Genomic DNA, 23332 nt, shown 5'->3' with positions numbered 1-23332 from the left:
GCTGGCACCTGCACCTTCCCCGCACCGAGAGCTGCCCCTGGGGAGAGGAACCCCACTGTCTCTCTCCAGCACCTCAAAATAGAATCGTTTCCTAGTGCTCACCCCAGAGTGTGAAGCACAGATTGGCCTGGCTGAGAGAAGGGACATCAGTGTTTTAGGGGAGACTGGGAGCACACATGTGTGCACCGAGGACGCTTAGAAGGAGTGCATGTGTGTGTGTGCGCGTGTGTGTGTGTGTGTGAGTGTGTGCACGCGTGCATGCACTAAGACATAAAGCGTTCAGGTGCAAGTATTAGTGAGGGAGCCCTGGCGGGCTAGGTGGGGACCTGTCCCTTCCGTCTTCCCCAGCCCTTCCTGCTCTAAGGAGGGCCGGGGCAGCCATTATCGAAGGCAATGTGAGAAGAAAGAGTTTGTGACTCAGGAGTAACTGTCAGAGCCACCGTAGGCTGTGTCCCTTTGACTCTGAATTCTACGATTCTCTGTGGTGGGTCTTGGGAGGGAAGAGAAAATAGCCCGAGAGGAGCAGGGGCAGGAGAGCGCAAGGCACGCGTCTCACGGCCTCCGAAAATGAAAAGCACGGGAAGGAAAAGGTAGCGGAGACATTTCAAAAGACGGAGGAACAGCGTGCGAGGCACGGAGGGAGGGAGAGGGAGCAAGAGGTTAAGTGGGACAAGCGAGGAAGACGCTGGAGTCAGCGGGCAGACAAGGCGCCAGGAGGAGGGATGAAGGCAGGCGGGGAGGAGGAATTAGAGCCGAGAGATGAACGCCGCAGAAGGCAGGGGGCAAAGTCACCGGAGGGCCAGAGGCAAGAGAACAAAGGCACGGGCGACTGAATAAGCTATTTCGGTGCTAGGTAATATGAACATGTTACGGTAAATAAAAGCCCAGAGGAACGTTTGATTTTACAGTATTTACAAACCGTATGCTTTAAACAGCCCATGAACCTCGTCCGTTTGTCTGATTATGTGAGAGGACCGGCCCCAGTGAGGACAGAGTGAAATGATTGGGCTCTGGCCTGGATTTCGGGCCTTAAAACATTTCTCAAGAAAGGCATAATAAAAGAAGGGCCGTTGTTTCGCCAGGCTGTGCCTGGTGTCTGTGTCACACGCCCACCAGTTGGGGGCAGGGGTCACTGGCCTGCAGAGGCTGACCACACACGGTGGAGACAGAACTTTCCAAGCCCCTGGAACTAAACCTCTTATTCCACCAGAGGCCATCGTGGGAGTACGTTTAGTTGAGGTGCAAAAACAGCCTTCTCATCACGCGGCTCGGTTCAGAAGGAAGTAAGAGTCACCATAACCACCTAGAGAACGGGGCCCTTGGGGACAAAACTGAGAGGACAAGGACCAAACCGGTCACGCAGGGCGGGGGAGGGGAGGCCAACCGCGTTGGCCTCTGGTGCTGCCTGGGGAGCCCCTGGGGAGCCCTTTGCACTTGACAGCGTGTCAGCACCAGGGGCCCATCCACCCAGCGCCTCTCACCAGCCACACAGCCAGGAAGCAGCATATTGTCTGAATTCTGCTGAAATGCCCTGTGTGACTTGGGAGCTGGGAACTTCCAGAGAAAATCCAGTTCCTGTTGGACCAGTTTGGTTTCCCTAACCACTTGCTGAGGCTCGCTGCATTTCAAATATCTGGCACCTGCCACAGTCCACCTACTTTTAGATGGCCTTAGGGTGCTTCTCAGAATAAATGTGCCTCTGAATTGCCTGGAGAGTGTGTTAAAATGCAGGTCCTGATTCAATGCAGGTCCTCAGCAGTGTTACTACCAAGCTCTGAAGTATGTTCCCAGGTCCCCGGACCACACTCTGAGAAGGAAAAGCAACGAAATTGGCGGTGAGCAAGATAGCTACAAAAATCTAATTGGATCCCTTTTCTAGGGCTCTTCAGGCATCTTTCTTTGTTGCTAACAAATAAGTCACTTTAGCTGTGGGACAGACAGACATAATCCAGAACTGTCATTATGACAGCATTCATGTTTGATGGCCCAAGTGACTTATTATTTTAGCATCTTCAACTCTGTCAAGAATCAAGAAGCTTCAGGGCGAGAGGCGTTCAGATTTCCTAACTAATTACTTTAAACATGAGCACAGGTTACCAAAGAGATTGTGAAAGCTTTCTCAGGAAACCTTTAAACATAAAATTGATTCCCGTCAGGGGTGTTCCTTCTGGGAGACAGGGGAATGACCTATGTGACATTATTAGTTCTCAGCTAACCCAAACCAAAACAGGCCACCTGGGAGTCACATCGCCATGCTCAAAATATTTGCTATTTGTCTTGCCTGAACTCAACACTTCAACCTATCTATACCAAGGCAAGGGCATGACAAAAACATCATCTCGACATATCTTTTAAATACTTCTCAGGTTCCTCCACTCCCCTCCATCACCGATGCCGTGCCAGAAGCATCTCTCCCTTAGAAGACTTTTCTTTCTGCATGCCCTCTTGCGCCCGCTCCATTCTCCACACAGACACCAGAGCGATCTTCATAAAACATAACTCTGATTGCGTCACTCACCTGCCCGTTGCATTTAGATTTAAATTCAAAGTCCTATGTGGCCATCTGAGGCCTGGCCCCTGCCTCCCTCTCCAGCCTACTCTTGTGCCTCTCCCCTCCTTGCTTTCATGCCCCTGCCCCACTGGCCTTGTCTCAGCCTCTAGATGGCCAAGGATGTGTCCCCAAATCCTTCGCACCTGCTGTTCCCTCCACCTGGAAGGCGTACCCCCTGCTGTTCACCTGGCTAACTCCTGCGCATCTCCAGGTCTCAGTTTATATGTCGCTTTTTCAAATTGCCCTTCCCTGACCCTTAATCTAAAATAATCCTGCCTATTAGACCATCCTGTGGTTGTGGTGTTTTTCCTGAATGGCATATACACAGGTGGTGGCACTAGACCGATTTGTATGACTATCAGACTGTACGCTCCCTTGGGGGCAGGGATCATCTCTGTTTTGTAAACTGTCGTATGCCCAGCATCTAGCACAGTGCACGGCATACACAGGCTCAATAAATATTTGTTTACTGAATGAACGAGTGAAACCTGCCTTGTGTCACTGATCATTCATTCTGTAACCAAAATGTCCCTGGCCTATAGGTGTAAATAAGGTGATATTAACATCAATGTTCACGTTATAATAGCTTTGAGCCATCTGCCCTCAAAATCTCCTCCAGTTACCTCTGAGAGTCCAAGAGAGGGAGGCTGGTATTTCTCATGTGTTTAAGCACCGGTCTGCTTATGTCTCCTACTCTGACCGTATTTGGTTGCCCCCAACACCCTCCGCTGACAGCATCTTTCCTGATGCTGTGGACCCACTGTGCATTGCATCTGTCTGCTGGTGAAATGGCCAGACCCTTCAGGAAACCAAATCTGCCCTGCGGTCCCTGTGGCAAGCGGGGTTGGGGAAGAGGTGGGGGAGAGAATGGCCTGCACCCAATTCTGAGTAGCCCTTGTCCCTGGGCCCCAGAAAGGCACTGCTTGGGACCAGGGTCCTATCTTCCACAACCACAGCTGGTTCCCTTCTTACTGGACCCATCGGACAAGACAGAGGATGCCAACTTCCTTTCCATCTCAACTGTCTCTCTCCCCATTGTCCCTTTCCCCTTCTGCTAAAAAAAAAAAAAAAAAAGATGTCCCTATACCTGTTCATTTGTGCAATAGATACCACCTAGGGTCCTAGGGGATGTGTACTCAGTCGTACAATTTGGGCTCAGCTAGAATTAATTCATTAAATCAACAAATATTTACAAAGAACCTCCTGGGGACAGACAGAATCAGCCAGCAAGTCCTTCCCATCTCTCCACTCTGCCTTCTCTCTGCATCCTTGCCACGGTCAGTGCCTCATTTCAAATTTCTCTCATTTCTCTCTCAGGTCAGTCTTGGAACTGGTCTCCCTGCCTCCTGGCTGGCATCCGCAAACTGCCAGAGAGATCTTATTAACATGCAAAGCTGATGACATCAGGCTTCTGTTCAAAAGCCTCCAGGGGTTCCCCCTCGCTTTCAGACTAGAGTTTAAACTCCTCAGCTTTGAACTAAAGATATTTCATGATCTGACGATGCCTGTTTGTTCAGCTGCAACATCCATCTCTCCCCAGAATGATTCATGTTGTCTCAGACCTCCGAGTCTTCCCATTCTGTTCTTTCTGCCTGGAATGCCTTTCTCCCACCTTTTTTGTCTAGACCAGGGCTGTCCAATATAACTCTCTGAGGGGATGGAAAAGTTTTATATTTGCTCAGTCTGATGTGATACATGTGATAGCTTGTAGCCACATGTGCCTATTGAGTGCATGCAATGTGGCTACTGAGAGCGAGTTAAATAGCTTTATGTGGCAGGTGGCTGCCTTATTGGGCATATGGATCCAGACCACTGCTAATCGCTTTGAAATATTTACAGTGCTCAAGTTCTTCCCTGGGAAGCCTTCCCAGCTTCATGGCTGATGTAGATGCCCTCCTTTGTGTTCCTGCAGCATCCTTGCTCTGCTTCTAACCCGAGACTCAGGTTCATTGACCCGCGTCCTCCATTGGGCTGAATTTTTTTGAGGGCAACGGCAAACAGTTCACCCAATAAATGGTTGGTGCCTAAACGCACTGGCGTGCTAGTAAAGGTGTAACAACCGGCTTGCTGAGGGAAAGCCCTGATTTGTTGTCACATTCGTCACTTCTGTGGTGTAAATATTCCCACATGTCAAGAGAATGAGAAGATAAGCCACAGAATGGGAGAAAATACCTGAGAAAGACGCATCTGATAAAAGACTGCTATTCAGAATATACAAAAAACTCTTAAAACTCAACGATGAGAAATTGAACAACCGATTAAAAAATGGGCAAAAGACCTGAACGGACATCTCAATGAAGAAGATGATTGCAAGTAAGCATATGAAAAGATGCTCAAACTCATATGCCATTAAGAAAATGCAAATGAGATACCACCACGCACCTCTTAGAAAATTCAAGATCCAAAACTGACAGCAGCAAATGTTGGCAAGGACGTGGAGCAACAGGAACTCTCATGCACTGCTGGTGGGACTGCAAATTGGTACAGTCATTTTGAAAGACAGTTTGGTAGTTTCTTACAAAACTAAATATAGTCTTAACATATGATCCAGCAATCATGCTCCTTAGCATTTACCCAAAGGAGCTGAAAACTTATGTTCACACAGACACCTGCACATGAATGTTTATAGCAGCTTTACTCATAATTGTCAACTCTTGGACGTAACCAAGATGTCCTTCAGTAGGTGAATGGATAAACAAACTGTGGTTCATCCAGACAATGGAATATTATTCAGTTCTAAAAAAAGAAATGAGCTATCAAGCCAGGAAAAGATGTGGAGGAACCTTAAATGGATATTACTAAGTGAAAGAAGCCAGTCTGAAAAGGCTACGTATTGTGTGATTCCAACTATATGACATTCTGGAAAAGGCAAAACTATGGAGAGAGTAAAAAAAAAATTAAAGGTCGCCAAGGGTGGAGGGGGAGGAAAAGAATAGGTGGCACCCATACAGAGGATTTTTAGTAAAGCGAAATGACTCCCTGTGATAACATAATGGTGGCTACGTGTTGTTACGCATTTGTCCAAACCCATAGAATGTGCAACACCAAGAATGAGCCCTGATGTAAACTACAGACTTTGGGCGAATATGAAATGTAGGTTCATCAGTTGGAACAAACGTACCGCTCTGGTAGGGGAAGCTGACAGAGGGTCTACAGAAAATCGCTGTCGTCTGCTCAACTTTGCTGTGAACCTAAAACTGCTCTAAAAACTAAGTCTCCTTAAAAAATAATTCCCACCATGGCTGGTTCGAGCTATCAACATGACATCACTGAACTCAGAGTGGGGAAGGGATGTGCACAATTGCCTTTCAGGAGCAGGTAGGGGCCAGCTCCAGCACCGCACTGAACAAAGTATGCTAGACCCTGTGACAGGAGCTTTCAGGCTCTTTGGAAAAAAAATCTATTCAGACCTACAAGAAGCTGGGCATACAGCTGCAGGTCCGATTTCAGTTCCAATCCAGGAGATGAAGGACTAAGGAGTCATATCTTGAACTTACTCAGGAAGAGGGACGTTTCTTTCCTTTGGGTTCTTTGCCTTTGTCATTTAGTTAGTTAGTTAGTTAGTTAGTTAGTTAGTTAGTTATTTTAAATGCCAGTTTATTTTTTTTATTTTTTTTTCATACTATATATACATAATTTTTTTAACATTTTATTTTTTTTTATTTCCCCCTGCCCTCTCCCCTCTCCCTTCTGGTAACCACTAGTCCATTGTCCATGTCCGTGAGTCTCTGCTTGTTTGTCCTGTTCATTCGTTGCTTTTAGGTTTATATCCCACTCCTTTGCCTTTAATACCCAGCCTTGTCTAGGCGTCTAATGAGGGCCCCACTCAGACTAATGCAAACTCACTTTGCATTAGTCTGAGTAGGGCCCTCATTAGACGCCTAGACAGTGAGTGCGGGAAAGAGTATCAGTAGGAGGCTTTTGCCTACAGGGAAGTGAAACCCTGACCGGAAGTATCCTAAACAACAAAGGGTTTATGCTATTCCGTAGAAGACATCCAGAAGGAGGGCAATAACTCATTGCTGAATTCAATGGCTCAGCAATGCCGTCTGAACGTCAGTGGTGTCTCAGTGGCTAATTGCAGTTCCAGACATCACATGCAGACTGATGATGTCCAGTGAAGAAGAGACACATTCCCTCCCAATTTTAATTAGTGAGGAAAACCTTTCTCAGGAGTCCTTCCTCAGCCATTCCTTCCGATCCCATTGGCAACGAGTAGATCGCATGCCATTCCTGAACCAACCATTTCCAAGAGAATGAGACCACTCTGATTGGCTTAGACCAATTGGGTGGACCCCACAGGAGGCAGAACCTGGGAACCCAGGCAGAGCTCTGCCCACAAGAAAGCCGCAGTGGGGATAGGGTGGCAGTGGGCAATGGCTGTCAAGACCCAATATTAGAAGATTTATAAATTTAATGACCAGATCATTGCATAAACATTTCTTGAGATAATTAAGAAACAAGATGATTGTGTGAGATGGTCGCATTCCCCCTCTAAGGTGAAATGCATACATAGACACACACACACACACACACACACACACCCTTCCATCAGCGCTCCTCTGTGGATTCCTACATACAGATTAAACCAGCTCGTCAATGGGGCAGGTTTCATGCTATTCACAGAAACCAGAACTAAACATAATGAGGCCCTGTGTCTGCTGTGGGGACAGAGGCCCCAGCTAGCTGGATCTGTGCCATAGTCCCAGCAATTCACTCATCCTGGTGTGAGACTCTCCCACGCAGGTGCTTCTAGGTATGGCTCTACCCAGGGTCATCCATGGACACATTCTGATGTAGACAATCCCATTTTGACAGGTCCGAATTCCCCAGGGTGGGCATCGCGTGGTGCCTCCCTCTCCCTGCTCTGACCTGGTTATGGGGAGTTGCTAGGTAACTGCTAGACAGCCTCTGCTTCCCACGCTGAAGGAGGCTTGGTTACCATGGCAAGTCCAGATGAGGTGGGGGGTGCAGGGAAAAGGGAGCTCTGGCCAGGGGTTCTGCAGCCTGGACTCTGTCCTCACTCTCTCTGGGCTACTGGGCCTTAAGGAAGGAAGCCTCTTTACCCACCTGGCCTTCAGTTTCCTCATCAGTAAAATGAAGGAGAAGATAGGTCTCTTTTTGCTCTAAACCACTGATGTATGCAGCCAGCATAAATTCAGTAAACACTGATAGTCAGACTCCTCTTAGGTAAGAATGACTCAAGGTGGGTGCAGAAAAGGAATGGACGGTGTTATTTGTCTTTAAAATAAAATAGAGAAACTAGCAAACCTGTGTTTCCATTAAGACAAATAAAAGTTATGGAGAGTCTCCCTTCTTTGGGCAGAAATTTAGCTTCTGAAATCCATATTCATGAGCCCCTGGGGTTCCCTAGGTCCCTTTCTGAATCTAGACTTCCTAAGAAGGTCCCCTTAAGGGTATGTCACCTTAAGGTCCCCAGATTGCTAAAATGTGATGTCCAGTCAGACAGGGTCTGCTGGTTCCTGGGTTCTAATGGTCCTTCTGCCACTGCTGGAGCCATGTCACAGGCCCAGCCCTTCCTAGGAGTCAGGGGCCAACCCTGACTCCTACAGTGCGTGGCTATGCACAAGCCTCTGGGGTCTGCTACTTAATCCTGCCTTTGTTTTGAGACCCGCCTCCACTCTCTTCCTGGTTCTGACAAGTTGAGCCCTGCTCAACCCAGATGCTGGGACTTCTGCAGTACCCAGTTCCTCCCCTCCCCTGTCTGGTCCGTGCCAACCCCTTTCCCAGAGTCCAGGTTCCTCCTGCTAAAGTTTCTAACACGGACTGTCATCCTACCCCTCTGCCCATGAAATCTCCAAATACTATAGGCTGCTGCTCCCTCTCCGACCTGTGCTACACTCCTCAACACTCCAGTGTCCTCATGCTGGAGCCCCTGACGCTGCCGGCTACGCAGCACCACCGCTACTGCCTGTTGCCCAGTGTCACACGTGGCCCCTGTGACCCCAGAAGAGAGCCTGAATACCATCCCACCCCAAGTAGCTGGTCTGTCTTTCCCTCGCCTCTTTGGACCCTGCCACCATGGTCCAGTTCCAAGTCTTTGCCACTCCAGGTCCTTCCTACCGCCATATACACATGGCGAAGAGGGTTGTGTCCGAGTGTGACTCATGATGGAATCATCAGAAAACATTCTCCACCCCAATTCAACAGTCAAGTTTCCCCCTGATCGGGGGGCCAAAGGAGGAATTTATGCCTTGTACATAGGAAATGAGAAGCTCTGGGGTGTCAGGGCGAGCAGCCTCTCATTTGCTAGCTGTGATCTGGGACACTCAAGAACCTCCCAGCCCTTAGAGGAGCCCTGTCTTTGAGCTGTGCATCCCAGTGGAGAAGGCACAAGCTTTGAGTCAGACAGACCAGTCTAGATTCTGCCACTGCTCTGTGATCCTGGACACGTTACACTTGTCCTCTCTGAGTACCCTAGAGAACCAGAGACAACGGCACTAATTGTCATGAGAAGTAAACAAAATGACAGGAACTGCTTGGAAAGGGCCCAGCAGATGGTGGGCAGCCCCACAACATCTTCCAGATGAAACAGCCTTCTTCACTTGACCCCACCCCTCCCCAGGGACATGTTGCGGCAAATGTCTCCTCTCCTTTGAAACTTGCTTGTCCTATATTCAGCCCCACTCAGGGTGAGTCTCTCTGCACCTATCAGAGTGATAACTTGCTGATATAGTAAATCGACTTTGGGAGAGGTCCTCTCCCTGGGCCTCAGCCACCCTCTTCCAGGTGATGGCTGCCCTGTAGTGGTGGCCAGCAAGGAACAGTGCTAAGGGTGATGGCCAAATAAAGGAATGATTTCCCTTTTTAAAATTTATTTTTCAATTACAATTGACATATAATATTATATTAGTTTCAGGTGTATAACATAATGATTAGACATTTATATACCTTATGAAGTAATCGCCCCGATAAGTCTAATACTCATCTGACATCATACATAGTTATTGCAATATTTTTGACTATATTCTCTATGCTGTACTTGACATATCTGTGATGATTTTTATAACTGGCAATTTGTACTTCTTAATCCCTTTCGCCTTTTTCACCCATTTCCCCAACCGCTCCCATCTGGCAACCGTAAGTTGCAGCATTATTTACAGTAGCCAAGATATGGAAGCAACCTAGGTGTGCTTTGATAGAGGAATGAATAAAGAAGCTGTAGTACATATATACAATGGAATATTACCCAGCCATGAAAATGAATGAAACCTTGCCATTTACAACAACATAGGTGGACCTAGAGGATATTATGCTAAGCGCAATAAGTCAGAGAAAGACAAATACTGTATGATTTCATTTCTACGTGGAATCTAAAAATAAACTGAACAAACAAAACAGAAACAATCTCATAGATACAGAGAACAAAGGAGTGGTTCTTGAAGGGAAAATGGCAGGCCAGGCAGAGGTGTCAGCAGCATCTGGAGCCACCATTCCTTCCTCTGGCCAGTCTGCTGCCTCCAGGCTCTATGCACTTTACACAGCACCCCAACGGGCACTTCCTTTACTAGAAAACCTTTCCCTGCCATCCTTGGCTGGGAGCTCAAGCCTCCTCCTGCAGGTGGGGTATGAGGTGGAGGCAGGACCCCTGGGCTACTCTCTGCTCTGAACTTTTTCCTGCATTGTCCCTCATAGATGACTATGCTCATGCGGGGCCCTCCACCTGGAATGCCCCTCCCTTTCTATTGACCTCTGTCCACATCCTAGCCAGTATGCAAGGCAAGGGAAAAATGTCACCTCCTTCACAAAGTCTTCCTTGGTTCCACTCTCAGCCTAGAACTGTTCCTCTGCTAAACCGTCTTCTGACATGCACTCTTCTGGCCTTGCCCTAGAGGGGGGTGTGTGCTCATGGCCTGTGCCCTGTAACATTTAGGTTCTGGTCCCCAAAGACAGGGATGAGCAGGCACCAAGTAAATAAATAATTCCAGCTCAAGTCCCTTGGTTGGGGTCAGAGATGTTTTAAAATGTGTCTAAAAATGTTTTAGACACACCCCATTTCCCGGCACTGCCAGCAACTGGGTGGGGAAGGTGCTTCGTCAGCAGCCTCTGCCATACGGGGGTGAAGGTTGCTCATCGCTCCAGGAACTCCCAGGTTCTGTGCTGCTTCCCCAAGGAACAGAACACTGATGTTTAAGGGACAGACAAAGGAGACTGAGAAGGAGTGACAGGCGGGTGCAGAAAAACTGGGGAATCAGGGTGTATGGGCAGCGGGGGTGGTTACAAAGTGGGTGGGGAAAAGAGTCTCTATGTTTCCAGAGTTGCAGATATAACAAAGTTCCCGAGTCTGGAAGGTCTGGGAGGGTGGGAACTTGCCTAGTACATAATAGGTGCTCAGTAAATCCCTCATGAATGACAAGAGGAAAGCCTTAGGTGAGTCATGCCCTACTGGGGAGAGGCCTCAGTATTTCCCTTCCTCCAGGCCCAAAGAGCAGGTCACAAGTGAAAGGTGTTCCAATTAGTCCAGTCCTTGGACTTCACCCCTCCTTGCCCACGGTGCCCGCCATAACCGCCCTCTCTCATTCTCAAATCTTGTTCGGGAGGATTTGAGGGCAGCAGGCACGAATTTTACGGAGGCGTGAAAGAGCCCCCAAAGTTTTATAACAGCACTCATGACGCAAATTGCTACAGAGGAAAAAAGTCGGCCCAGGTAAACTTACCTAAGCACGTATCATGAGGCGGACTATTCTGGGACTCGGATTACATGGCAGGGCCTAGGAAAACAGACGTGCGCAGGGATGAACGCAGCTACGGTTACTGTTAACTACAAGCTGTCACATCTTTACTGCACAGAGGAAGGTGAATGAGAGCCAGATCCCCAGGCGGAAGGGGGACGTGATTGCCAAGGACGGAGGAAGGAGCTGGAGGAGGCACGATTTCTCAGGAAGGCACAGTCACCATGGGCAAGGTGGCCTCTGAAGCTGGAAATGCAACTATGACTGGCCCCACTAGCTCAGGGAAACTCCAGACCCAAGACAGTAGAGACCAATAAAGAGCCAGAGGCTTTTACTAAGGTGTCATCAATGCAGGGAGTGTCCCTAGGCACAATAGGGCAGATGCCTAAAAGGAATCCGATTCTCGGCTGATAAGGCTTTTTAAGGATCAGGGTGGGGTGGAAGGCCTGGGAACCAGGCTGCGTGGACATGTCTCAGCATTTCCACTTGCCAGCTGATAACCTTGAACATACCATCTCACCTCCCTATGCCTCAGTTTATTCATCTGTAACACCGGACAGTAATCCCTTTCACAGTCTGCTTTACCAAGATTGGGGCAGGTCAAATTAGATAATGGTACATTAAAATACCTCCATAGCCTCAAACTTCTCTGTGAAGGCCATTGTGTCACTTATCACCCTATCTTGTAAAGACAGGGTATCTGATTCCCAGCTAAACTAAGGGAGCCACCAAGGCAGCTGGCTATCATGTCTGATTCCTCTTTTTTATTCTCAGCTGTAAGTGTGTTATCTAGTACACATTAACCACTAAAAATGTTGGTTGAATAAATAAGTCATTGGTATGTAAAGGGGAATATTACCAAAAGACCATAGTATGTTTCATATTGGTTAGATCTAGGAAAGGTCTTGTCCAATGTGAATTGTTACTAAAGTATTCTATTCCAATTCTCACCTTCTGTCCAATCCCAAATCGTGCTACATAACATTTGTGCTCCTTGAGGGCAAAAACCATGTCTTAATCGGTCCACGTCAATGTGAGCTCCACGTGGGCAAGGACTTGGTTTTGATCAGAGCTGAACCTCCAGCACCTAGAACGTGCCCTTGTGCTTAGTAAGGCTCCGTAAGGATTCGGTAAATGAATGGTTTCTAACCCATAGCACAACGCTAAGCATTCAGCAAATGTTTGTTGAATGAATAAATTACTACTGTCTCTCACTAATGTCCCTTTCTAGCATTCTCAACTGAGGCCATGGAGCAAGGTGAGCGGGTAGGCAGGCTCTGGAATCAGATGGTCTGGGTTTGAATTCTGGGTCTTCTACTAACTAGCTGGGTGACCTACAGTGAGATACTTAACCTCTCTGTGCTCCAGGTTTCTCACCCGTAAAATGGAGATAATAATTTTTCTAATAAGACTACATGAATTCATTTGAAGGATACATAAAATATTTAGCACAGTGCCTGACACATAGTAATTGCTATTTTTTATGACCTTATCAGTCTTTTAATAACCTTCAGTGGCTCCCCTCTAGCTACAGAATAAAATCTAAAGCCAAGGTCCCCACGATTTGGCCCCAATGTCCCTCTCTTTCCAGTCTCATCTTCCCTCCCTTTCCTGGCTGCCAGACACTCTGTTACGTGATGTATATCCATTAACTTGTTTCCTTTCTCACACAGCCCTATGTGAGGGACTAATTGATATTTCATTGGTGACGAGAAGTAACTTTCAGAAAAGAGGAAGTAACTGTCCCAGGGACACACAGCTTATCTCAGGAAAGTGGGACTCCATTCCAGGACTCTCTGACATGACAATTCACACTCCTATTTACTGGCCTCTGAAGTCCTTGCTATGCAAAGTGCAGTCTATAAACCAGCACTAGCAGCACTGCCTGGGAGCTTGCTAGAAATGCAGAATCTTGGGCCTCACCTCAGACATACTGAATCAAGAATCTGCATTTTAACAAGATTCCCTCCAGGCGATTACGAAGCACTGCTGTAAACCACTTTCTACCGGTCAGCTATAAATGCTAATTAAAGCAAATACATGAGCTCGTTTAATCCCTACAATAATCTGGGAGGTCACAGAAGGTCAGAATTATCCCTTTTTACAGATGTGGACACTAAGGGTCTGAGGGTTAAATACAGTCATGTGCCACTTGACGATGGGGATACATTCTGAGAAATGCGTCTTTAGGCGATTTCGTTGTTGCGTGGACATTATTGAGTGCACTTGACATACACCCGGATGGGACAGCCTACTACACACCTAGGCTGTATGAGACAGCCTGTTACTCCTAGGCTACAAGCCTGTACAGCCTGTGACTGTACAAAAGAACATGAAGTTAAATCAAACACAAGAGAAAAATGATGCAATCAAGAGACACAGTAAACACAAGATATATGAGGCTGCTGTCGGTATAATCCAGCGTACTGTTTTACAGCAAACATTTTTTTATAAATAGAAAGAGTACACTCTAAAATAACGATAAAAATTATAGTATAGTAAATATGTATTATAAACCAGTAAATAGTCATTTATTTTCATTATCAATATTATGCACTTTACATAATTGTATGTGCTATACTTTTACACAACTGGCAGCACAGTGGGTTTGGTTACACCGTAAGGCACTGCACTACGAACTGACAATGGCTGCGACACTAGGTTATAGGAATTTTCTGCTCCATTATAATCTTACGGGACTACTGGCATCCATCGTTGACCAAAACATCATTATGTGGCATATGACTGTATCTTAAATTGAACCAGCGTGTGCCCAATGCCAGTATGAAGCTCTGACATACTTAATCTTAACTCCCTTTGCCCGGAATATCTTCGCTCCCTCTTCTCCTCTAATTCTTCTCATCCTTTTAAGCTCTACTCAAAATCCCTTCCTGCTGGGTGAAGCTCTTCTTACCCACATCCCATTGGGCAGGTTAATTACATCTTCCACATCCCCACAACTCTCTGCTGTTGGCCCTAAGTCATTCTCTTTTTTTAAATTTATTTTTAAATTACAGTTGACATACAATATTATATTAATTTCAGGTGTACGACATAGTGATTAGATATTCAGATACCTTACAAAGCGATCACCCCGATATGTGAAGTACGCATCTGACACCACTCCTAGTTATTACAATATTATTGACTATATGCCCTATGCTGTACTTTATATCCCAATGTCATTCTTTTTTAAAGAAATCTGTACCGAGCACATACTGTGTACCAGGCACATAGTAGGCCTTGAGTAAATGCTTGCTCCCCAGGGCACAGAATCTGGCCTCTAGTAGGGCCTCCAGTCACTAAGAAACATATTAAATATTGTCTGTTCTAAAGATGAAATCTGTCTATATTTAAGAGTAGAGTATTACCGGGAGGCAGTCTGATGCCTGAGAGTAGCATAAGACACAGAGGAGACGATGGGGGCCTTGCTGCTCACCCTGATCTTTGGGCTGACACAGGATGCCAGAACTACTGTCACAAAATTTTCAGATATTCGCAAGTGTAACCCTCATTTTTCAGACCATCAAAGGAAGGTCCAGAAATAATAGGCCACCTCTTCAAATTCCCCAGGGTTGAAATCAGGTCCCCACTTCTGTCATTTCACAAGAGAAATAGAAAGGGCAAAGGTGGCTGTGATGTAGGGCGAAGATCTCTGAGACATAGAGAACCCCCGAGGGCCGTGTCTTTTTACACGGAGACCTGGGCAAACCACATGTTTCTAGGCCTCAATTTCCTCCATTGTAAAATGAGGGGGTTGGACTAGTTTCTAAAGCTCTTTCCAGCTTGAAGATGCTTTGCTGTAAAATGAGAGAAATGTGAACCTTCCGTTGCTATGATCTGAAAATATTTTGAATGTGGAGAATCAAATTGTACAGCAGTGCTTGAACAAAATAATATGTTAATGACTAAGAAGATTCTATTTAATCCAATGGGAAACAGCAGAGCTGCTGCTGATGGGGTGGGGTGGGGGGGCGGGAGGAGATAGGCTGCCAGAGGCCTGATTACTATATTAGTGATTCAAAATATATATTTGAGCTCAAGGAAGGAAAGCCACACAAGTGGAGACACACACACACATAAACATACACACACACCATTTAGAATTAAAATTGGTGGCAGGGGGGACTCCATGCTGCTGCTTATATCTTTGCTGTATTTGGATGGCTTTTTTTTTTTAAGAAATTTTTTTATCATGGTGCAGGTTTGGATTGACAGCCTCTGGAGGCCTCTGACCTCAGAATCGGGACATGAGGGCAGGACCTGGGGGTTTTATTCACATGTCGCTTTTGCACACCAACTGCCTCTCCGCAGGCCCTCCTCAGGCCTCACGATCCGGTCTAGCAGCAAGGCCCCAACCCCTCAAAAGGAAGAGGTCGTACCCGCCCCCCCAGAGACGCCCTGGCCAGAGCACGTGCCTGGGGTCCTACCTGCGGGGAAAATGAACGCGAACCTGCGGCGTGTGTGGCCCCGCCAGAGGCTGGAAGGGGCCGCTCCCCACGCTCCCGCCACCTTAGGGTCGGGGCTAGAGGAGGAAGCGCGCCCGAGGCCGCACGTGGGTCTAACGACGGCCGCGCTCCACGTTCCTGCGCGCTCCGGAGCCCCGGACCCGGGCTGGGCGCCACAGGCCTAAGCCCCGCCGGGTCCCCCCGGAATCCCGAGGTCCGCCGCGCCGCTCTCCACCGCGGAGGCGGAGGGCGCGGTCGCCCCTCCCCACCGACGGCAGGTCCCGCGCTCGGGCCGCGCGGATTGGCCGACCCCGCGGCCAGGTGAGGCGCCCCGCCCCTCGGCGGCTCCAGGTGCGGCAGTGGAACCCGGGCTGCGGCTGGGGCCGGGGCGGGCGGCCGGGGCGCCATGGCCGAGTCCCAGCTGAGCTGCCTGGACGAGGCGCACGTGAACGAGCGGGTGAGCGAGGCGCAGGCCGCCTTCTACTACTGCGAGCGGCGGCGGATCGCCCTGGAAGCGCTGCTGGGCGGCGGCGAGCAGGCCTACAGCGAGGGGGTCAAGAAGGAGCGGCTGCGGGATTTCCTGTCCAGCCAGGAGCGCCAGGCCCTCCGCACCGCCTGGAGCCCCTACGAGGACCCCGCCCCGTCCCGGGGCAAGAGCAAGGCCAAGGCCAAGGCCCCGCCGAAGGCCCCGGCTGAGCCCAATGGGTCCCTCGCCTACTGGCCCGACCGCTCCGACACCGAGGTGCCCCCGCTGGACCTGGGCTGGACCGACACGGGCTTTTTCCGCGGCGTGAGCCGTGTCACCCTCTTCACCCACCCCCCCAAGGAGGAGAAGGCGCCCCACCTCAAGCAAGTGGTCAGGCAGATGATCCAACAGGCCCAGAAGGTAGGCTCTGCCCCCGCCCCTTCACGGGTGGGACCCCCCACGCCCAGCCTGTTGGACCAGGCGCCACTTCAGGGCAAGACCGCCCTGACCACTCTCTGGAAAATGGTCCAGGAAACCTCCGTCACGTCGTGGGGCTGTGGCGAGGCCTCTAGAGAGGATGGATGTGAACGTGTTTGGCAAATGACAAAGTGCTGGACAGTTACTACTGCAGTGTCCGGAGGCACTGGCTTCCTCTGCCATGTGCTTCTAGGTCCCTGTGGAGTAAAATGGGCCACTCAGAGGTCACGATAATAACCTGTGTGCTGCCCAGGGATTTACAAAACATATCCCTGGCCATTTTCTTCTTTGAGATTCAAAACAACCCCAGGAAGTGGGTGGTGCGACCTCCCCGCCCCCACCCTCGCCATCTGTTCTTAGACTGCTGCAGTGAAGGCTGGCCTGGCCCCTCACATTCACACTCCCTACTGGGCCCAGCTCTAAAGCTCAAGCAGCCTGAAATAAATGAGGAATGTACTGTGAGCACCTACTGTGTGCCTGATTCTGTGCTGGGCACTTGGGCAAGGCAGGTGGGTGGACTCGGCAGCTCAGGAAAGGCTCCCACTTATCTCATCTCATCTGCTCTGCTTGGGGCCTGAAAGGCGGAAATGCTTCTAGGTTGGCTGGTTCGAATAAGGGTAGAGCAGAGGGAAGATTTTAATCTTTACTCTGTGCCCTTGGGTAGGGTTACCTGGGTAGGGCTTCCAGGTAAAATAATAGGATGCTCCATTAAATTTGAATTTCAGATAAATAACAAATAATTTTTTTAGTATTAGCGTGCCTCAACTATTGCATGGGGCATGCCAATACTAAAAAGTTCATCATTGGTTACCTGAAATTCAAAGTTTGTGGGGCATCCTGTTTTTATTTACTAAACCTGGCTCCCCTACACTGAGATTTGTTAAGAAACACCAGCAGCCTTTAGTATCTAGTTCAAAATACACAACAGGAGTGGCTTGGGTTCACTGTTCTAATTCAACTCAATGAATGTAGTTGGAGTTCTGTTACCCCTGGAGGCTGACTGGCTAGAGAGGGAAGATTAACCCAGAAAGACCAAGGGTGGGGCTCCTCTTACAGGAAGGAGTGGTGATGCGGGTAGCTGGCCAAGTTGGCCACCCGAAGAAGGGTTAACATGCACTGTACAGATGCCCCCCTTCTCTGAGTAATTCCTCATTGTCTGCCTGAGTTTTCTTTGCCTTTTTGTTTTGCAGAATGCAATATACAAGTTTGAACTGAGGAGAAAGGATGTGGGTGATAATATTATGTAGCAGGCTGCAGCTGGGATCAGGAGCCAAGGCTTGTAATACTAACAAACCCTGATTTATTAGCACTTAATATGTGCTAATGATTTGCTTGCATTTTCTCTTTTGCTTTTCACAACAACTGGGTGAGATGAGTATTTTTCTGATTTTTGGATTCAAACAGTTACTTGCTGAAGATCGCTTAGCTGATAAGTGTCTGAGCCCGGATCCAAAAGCCACAGTCCTTGCTCTTAACCACTGTGCTTCCCTGCCCCACTGTCTGATGATGGTGCAGCAGGATTAAACCAAGGAGCTTGAATAGAGTTAGCCTGGTCACAACCTGGGGTACGGGTTGTGTACCCCATTACAAGAAAAGAGAGACATGGCCCCTGCCTACTGGGGCTTCTAGTTTCATGTGGGACATCAAGAGTCTCTAGTGCATAGTAAAGTGTTCTTAAGTCTTTAAATATATAACAACAGAAATTTTAACAATTGTGAACTGATCCAATATTCTAATTATCAGAGTCTAATATGTACATATTTAACCAATAGTTATTTCCTGAGTGCCTACTGTGTACCAAGTACTAGCCATAGGAAGATATAATCTGTGGCCGTTGCCTCCAAGAGTTAACTAAAATGTTGGGGTTATGCTGTGAAAAAAAGAGTTTTTGAGACAGGATGTGCCTAATCTGGGAGGGCTTCCTGAAGGAGGTGAATTATAGAGTTGAAAGAGGAGAGAGAAGGAAACTGGAATTGGCAGTTTCTCCATAAGAGTCTCCAAAGTAGGAGTGAGGGATTTTCATTTCAAAGCAGCAAACAGCTTTGATTGGCCAGAGGGAAGAGCTACACTGGTGGGAGCTTTGAACTGCGTGGGGCCTGGTGTTGGGTTCTACCACTGGGTCCAAGGCAGATGCCCACCCCCCTGGAAAAAGCAGCTTCTGACCCCGTCTGTGCCCACTCAACTCCCAGGCCTTCCAGGCCCCTACCCTTCATTACTGCTGCTCACATCTGTACAGCGCCTTCTTCTCAAAGACCCTGTGAAGCAGGTAGGGCAGAGAGGTCGACCCTGTTTCACAAGTGAGGAAACTGAGGCACAGAGAAGGAAAGGGGCTTGTCCAGAGGTCACGTGGCTGGTTATAGAAAGACTCAGATCCCTAACTTCTGTCCTGAAGGTGCATCTCTGAGGACTGCCTACCCCCGGCCCTACCCCAGCTTGTCCAAGTGGCAAGCAACCCTCCATGGCCATTACTAGGTCTTTCCTCCTTCCTGTTCACCACGAGGGAGGGAGTTTCCAGTGAGAGTCTGGCTGCTGTGAGGCCGGGTGGGGCAGACCGTGAGGTGGTTTGCGTGCAGAGACATAGCGATTGGGGGAGGAGAGGCAGAAGCACATACATGTCCAACTGTGTGCCAGAGTGTCACATTTTATCTCATTTAGTCCTCAGACTAGCTTTGTGAGATGCTGTTGATTTTATTCCTGAGTGATAACAGGAATATCTGCTGGGAGTGGCGGGGTGTAGCTATGATTTACCCCTAGCCACAGACCAGTGAGGCTTTGGAAGTGGGGCCTCGGGTGTGGAGAAATGCATCTATCTAGGAGACACTTTGAAAATATGATTGTGGATTGGGGGGAAGGGGCAGAGAGTGGTGGCCAGTGAGGACACAGCCCAGCAGGTGTGGAGGTAGGACCACGTAGAATGGGCGGAGACCTTTGAAGGAGTCAGTCTTAAGTTTTCTGCTCTCTGGGCCTCTGCTAATGTCACGGTCACGGTCACACTGGTTCAAACATTCCGCCATGTTTACTTGTAGGGTGGGGTTTTTTTATGCTGTTTTTTTTTCCTCCTTGTGTGATCTGCTTATTTTAGTGTCACTGAATGATATACTTTGCTTACACTACAGGCAGGAAAGGTGCCTTCAGGGACTCAGAAATGAGTCCCGGGCCTGTCCCACGCTGACATCGAAGACCAGACCTGGGAGGTTGCTGCTGCTTGGGCTGCTAAGGTCGTTGTAACTGCCAGTGGGTGGCCTTACAGCAGGACCACACGCAGACTGAGAAACTTGGTTCTTATTTACCAAGGCAGAGCGAGAGGCTCAAACAACGGTAACTTGGACGGGCTAGTGGCTTGGAAGGGTAGTACACTTATTTGGTCACTGGACAAACATTTCGAGGTCTGCACTAAGTACTAAGCACTTTAGTAGAAAACAGACATATAAAACGCCTCTACTCTTAAATAGCCTAATAGTCTCCTAAACCATCATTATAATACTGTATAATGAGTGCTTGGCTGGAGGGTGTGGCAGGAGGGCCACTAACCCAGCCCCTAAACCAGGTTTCAGGACCTTTGATGCTGAGACCCGTCTACAGGCATGTCTGAACGTGGCAGGAAGGCTGAGACGGCACCAGGCCATCCACCCATCCTTGTGCCCAGACTCCCTGGTGACTGGTGGCATCCATCAGTGAGGCTGCTGGGCGGGTTTAGAGAATACTTATTGCCTATGCTTCAGGAACAGAGGGAAATTTACTGCCCTCCCCCACCCCCGGTTGATCTTGACCTTGCATTCCTGGGCCCCATTTCCTTTGAGCCTCAGTTACCATGTAAGGCAGTGTACCATTTTCATTTCATAGAGGAGGCCTCTAGGGTTCAAAAGGGTGAAATGTCTTATCCTCAGACTACCAACAAAGAGATTACCCAGCTTCCCCAGGTTCCTGGCCAGGATGCCCACTGACCCCACAAAGATCATGAGCACAGCCCAGGAGAGGGAGGGTGCTGGACGAGGCAGCCTTTGTTAACCAGGAGCCGCTCTGCTTTGTGCTACCGCAGTGAGAGGAACAGGCCGGCCTGGTTTATGGAGGACAGGGGCACGGGTCTCCTGGCTGGGCCCTACCTCACCCCTGCCTGTTGATGGGTTTGTCCCCTTTCTTCAGGGACCAGCTCAGATGCCACCTCTTCCTTGGTACTTTAGCAAATTTTCAATCCAAAGTGATTTTTTATTCTCAGACATGGTTCCTTATCTGTGCCACCTGTGTGCCTGGCACGCAGCTTGCTTGAGAAGAGCCCGTTTTATCCTCGGGACTGAGAGCTTTGGGAGAGCGCAGACTCCACCTTATTCCTCTCCCGGCTCTTTTGCAGGGCCCCAAGGGTCAAAGGCAGTCAATGATTTGTTTAAAGGATTAGACACTGTCTCCTATTGGCCACTGTCTCTCTAGAGAAGCAAGTGTCTGAAGTCCCGGGTGGTACTGCATTGCACATCGCCAGGGGACTCCTTACCTGTCCGGCAGCAAAGAGAAGAACACTCTAAATCGGGGGGTTGGTGGTAGGGGTCAAGGGGGTTCAGAGGGATTTGGGGAAAGGCTCCAGGCAGGAGCATGGTTGGCTAGGTTAGAGTCTAGGTAGCTGATAGGGGTGAGCAGCTGAGTACACATGCCCAGGGAGTATGGCAAGGTTTTGGAGTTGCCAGCTCACTGCACCAGGAGACTCAGCTGTGCAGGCGGCAGCCTTCGTCACTGAGTGGAGCCCACTGTCTTCCCCCATTTGCCTCAGTCAGCGTGTCCTTCATTCAGGTACATTCAGCAGATACTACTAAGCGCCTTTTCTGTACAGGTACCATGCTAGGCAATGGGACATAGACTTGAATCAGATGCAAAAAGAACCAAGAAAACAAAAAGTTTACGTATAAAATTTGTTAAATGTTACCGTTTCGTGAAATCTGAGTCTGATGATATATTCATTAACCACTTCACTACCTCGTTTGTGAGCTGGTCCCAATTCTTGACTTGCTCCTAACTCTTCCTTCCCTCTCTCCCTTCCCGTCCCCTCCTCTTCCAACTCACAGGGTTAGCTGACTTTTTCTAGAGTTTCAGAGCTGCCTTTCAAAAGCCCGATGTAAGTGAGCAGCCAATGGCCTGCAGGTCCTGCACCCTGTCCCCTCTGCCTGACCCTTCTTCCCTCTATGAGTGACCATTCCACCCAGGCTTTGTTTCGGAGGCACTGGGCAGCTGCAAGGTGTTTGTCCCACGGAGGCTGGTGAGAACGAGGCAGCTGCAGCTCTGGGGACTGAGCACCACGGAGCCCTTGCAGGGTCTTGCCCCGGCCTGTCCCGGCATCCTTGCCAAGCCCGGGTGCTTTGGTGATTGGATTCCGAGTCTCTCTTCTTTGTGCTCAGTCACATTTCAGGAGTCAGGATTTCTGAGCAACAGGGACCCAGCTTTCACATCAAGGACAGAGGATGTACTCTGAACTTGAAAAGTCTTGGTTTCTGTCCTGATCTAGGCGCTTAACTCTAGCGGTGTTCTTTTGGGTACATCAATCTCTGAGGCTCTTGACTTGCAAAATGGGAGGATGATGCCTAGATTCCTGGATGGTTTTGAAAAACAGAGGAGAAACCACGTGTGAAAAACAAGGAGAAAGTATCGTACAAATGTCAGTTGTCTTGGAAAGTAACTACCGCCTTCTCCATTTTTTCTGGGAGTGGGGGAGGGAAATGCAGCTGAATCTTCTCCCAGAAAGTGGGGCTGCCCGGGCCAGGAGATTAGATTGTTGGGGCGGGTGTGTTTCCTGTTTCCTCTGAGTGAGAGGAACAACTGCCCACTGCCCTCCCCCGCTCTCCCCTCTCCCTACATTTATCTGTTGGCCTTGATTTGGTAGTGGCAGCTTGTCAGGGCAGCTGTCTGTCTGCAGCCTCCGCTGCCTGTGGGGCTCTGGTATCTGACTCCTTAACCAAGGATCTCCTCTGGGATCTGCCATGGGCAGAGACAAGACAGGAAGGCACAGAGGAGCCCCAGCTCCCAAATTGCGCATGCCCAAGGGTGTTCTGCTTGTACAGTCATCCAGAAGGGCCTGACTGGCAGCACAGGCCCAGTCCAGAGCCCGAGGGCAGTCTGGAAAGACTCCCCATAATTCAAGCTCTCAGGGGAGGGTGACAAGGTAGGGAAGGTAATGGGGCACGGAGGGACAGGCCATTTCTCTGTCTGGAGGGGAGGACAAGCTAGGCTTGGTTCCTCTGAAATCTGACACTTTGGGTCCCTGAAACTCTGAGGATGGGTGTTTTCCCAGGAAGTTCAAAAGTAGAAAATGGGGCCTCAGTAAGCTGGTGCCTGCTTTATGACCTTCTCTCGGTGTCATGAGCAGTATAGCCAGGTCTGCTGGGCAGCGGTCTCAGGAGGACAGGCGACCGCCAGGGGGAGGGGTACACAGCTGGGAACTAGAGCCTGGGTGTCCTCGTCTTTGTTCTGGCTGTTGCTTTTCTCGCCTACTAGGTGAACTTGGGCAAATCATTTGACTTTGGTGGGCCTCCATCTCTGCATCTGCATGGGATTATTCTTGCCTTGTTTACAAGACTGCTCTGAGACTCTAGTGTAAGACTGTGAGATAGCACTTTTTTAAAAGATGCAGATAAAAGGAATTTCTATTAAGAGGGACTAACATTATTGAAAGGTAAGTGCTACACATTATTTCTTTTAATTAATCCAATCCACAGCA

At 48.9% G+C, this 23332-nt stretch overlaps 1 protein-coding gene across 1 annotated transcript in view; it reads left to right on the top strand.

The window, feature by feature from the left end:
• The first annotated feature begins 16098 nt into the window (after positions 1–16098).
• Positions 16099–23332, top strand: part of FAM83F (family with sequence similarity 83 member F) — a 28652-nt gene continuing 21418 nt past the window's right edge. Inside the window, exon 1 of the mRNA XM_039863404.1 lies at positions 16099–16578. Coding sequence (XP_039719338.1) covers positions 16099–16578 — 480 coding nt within the window. The remainder of the gene's footprint in view (positions 16579–23332) is intronic.

This window comes from Pteropus medius, unplaced genomic scaffold (genome assembly GCF_902729225.1).
Source record: "Pteropus medius unplaced genomic scaffold, Ma_sr-lr_union100, whole genome shotgun sequence".
Classification (NCBI taxonomy): domain Eukaryota; kingdom Metazoa; phylum Chordata; class Mammalia; order Chiroptera; family Pteropodidae; genus Pteropus; species Pteropus medius.
The sequence above is the reverse complement of the archived record's forward strand: the minus strand, read 5'-3'. Positions and strand labels throughout refer to the sequence as shown.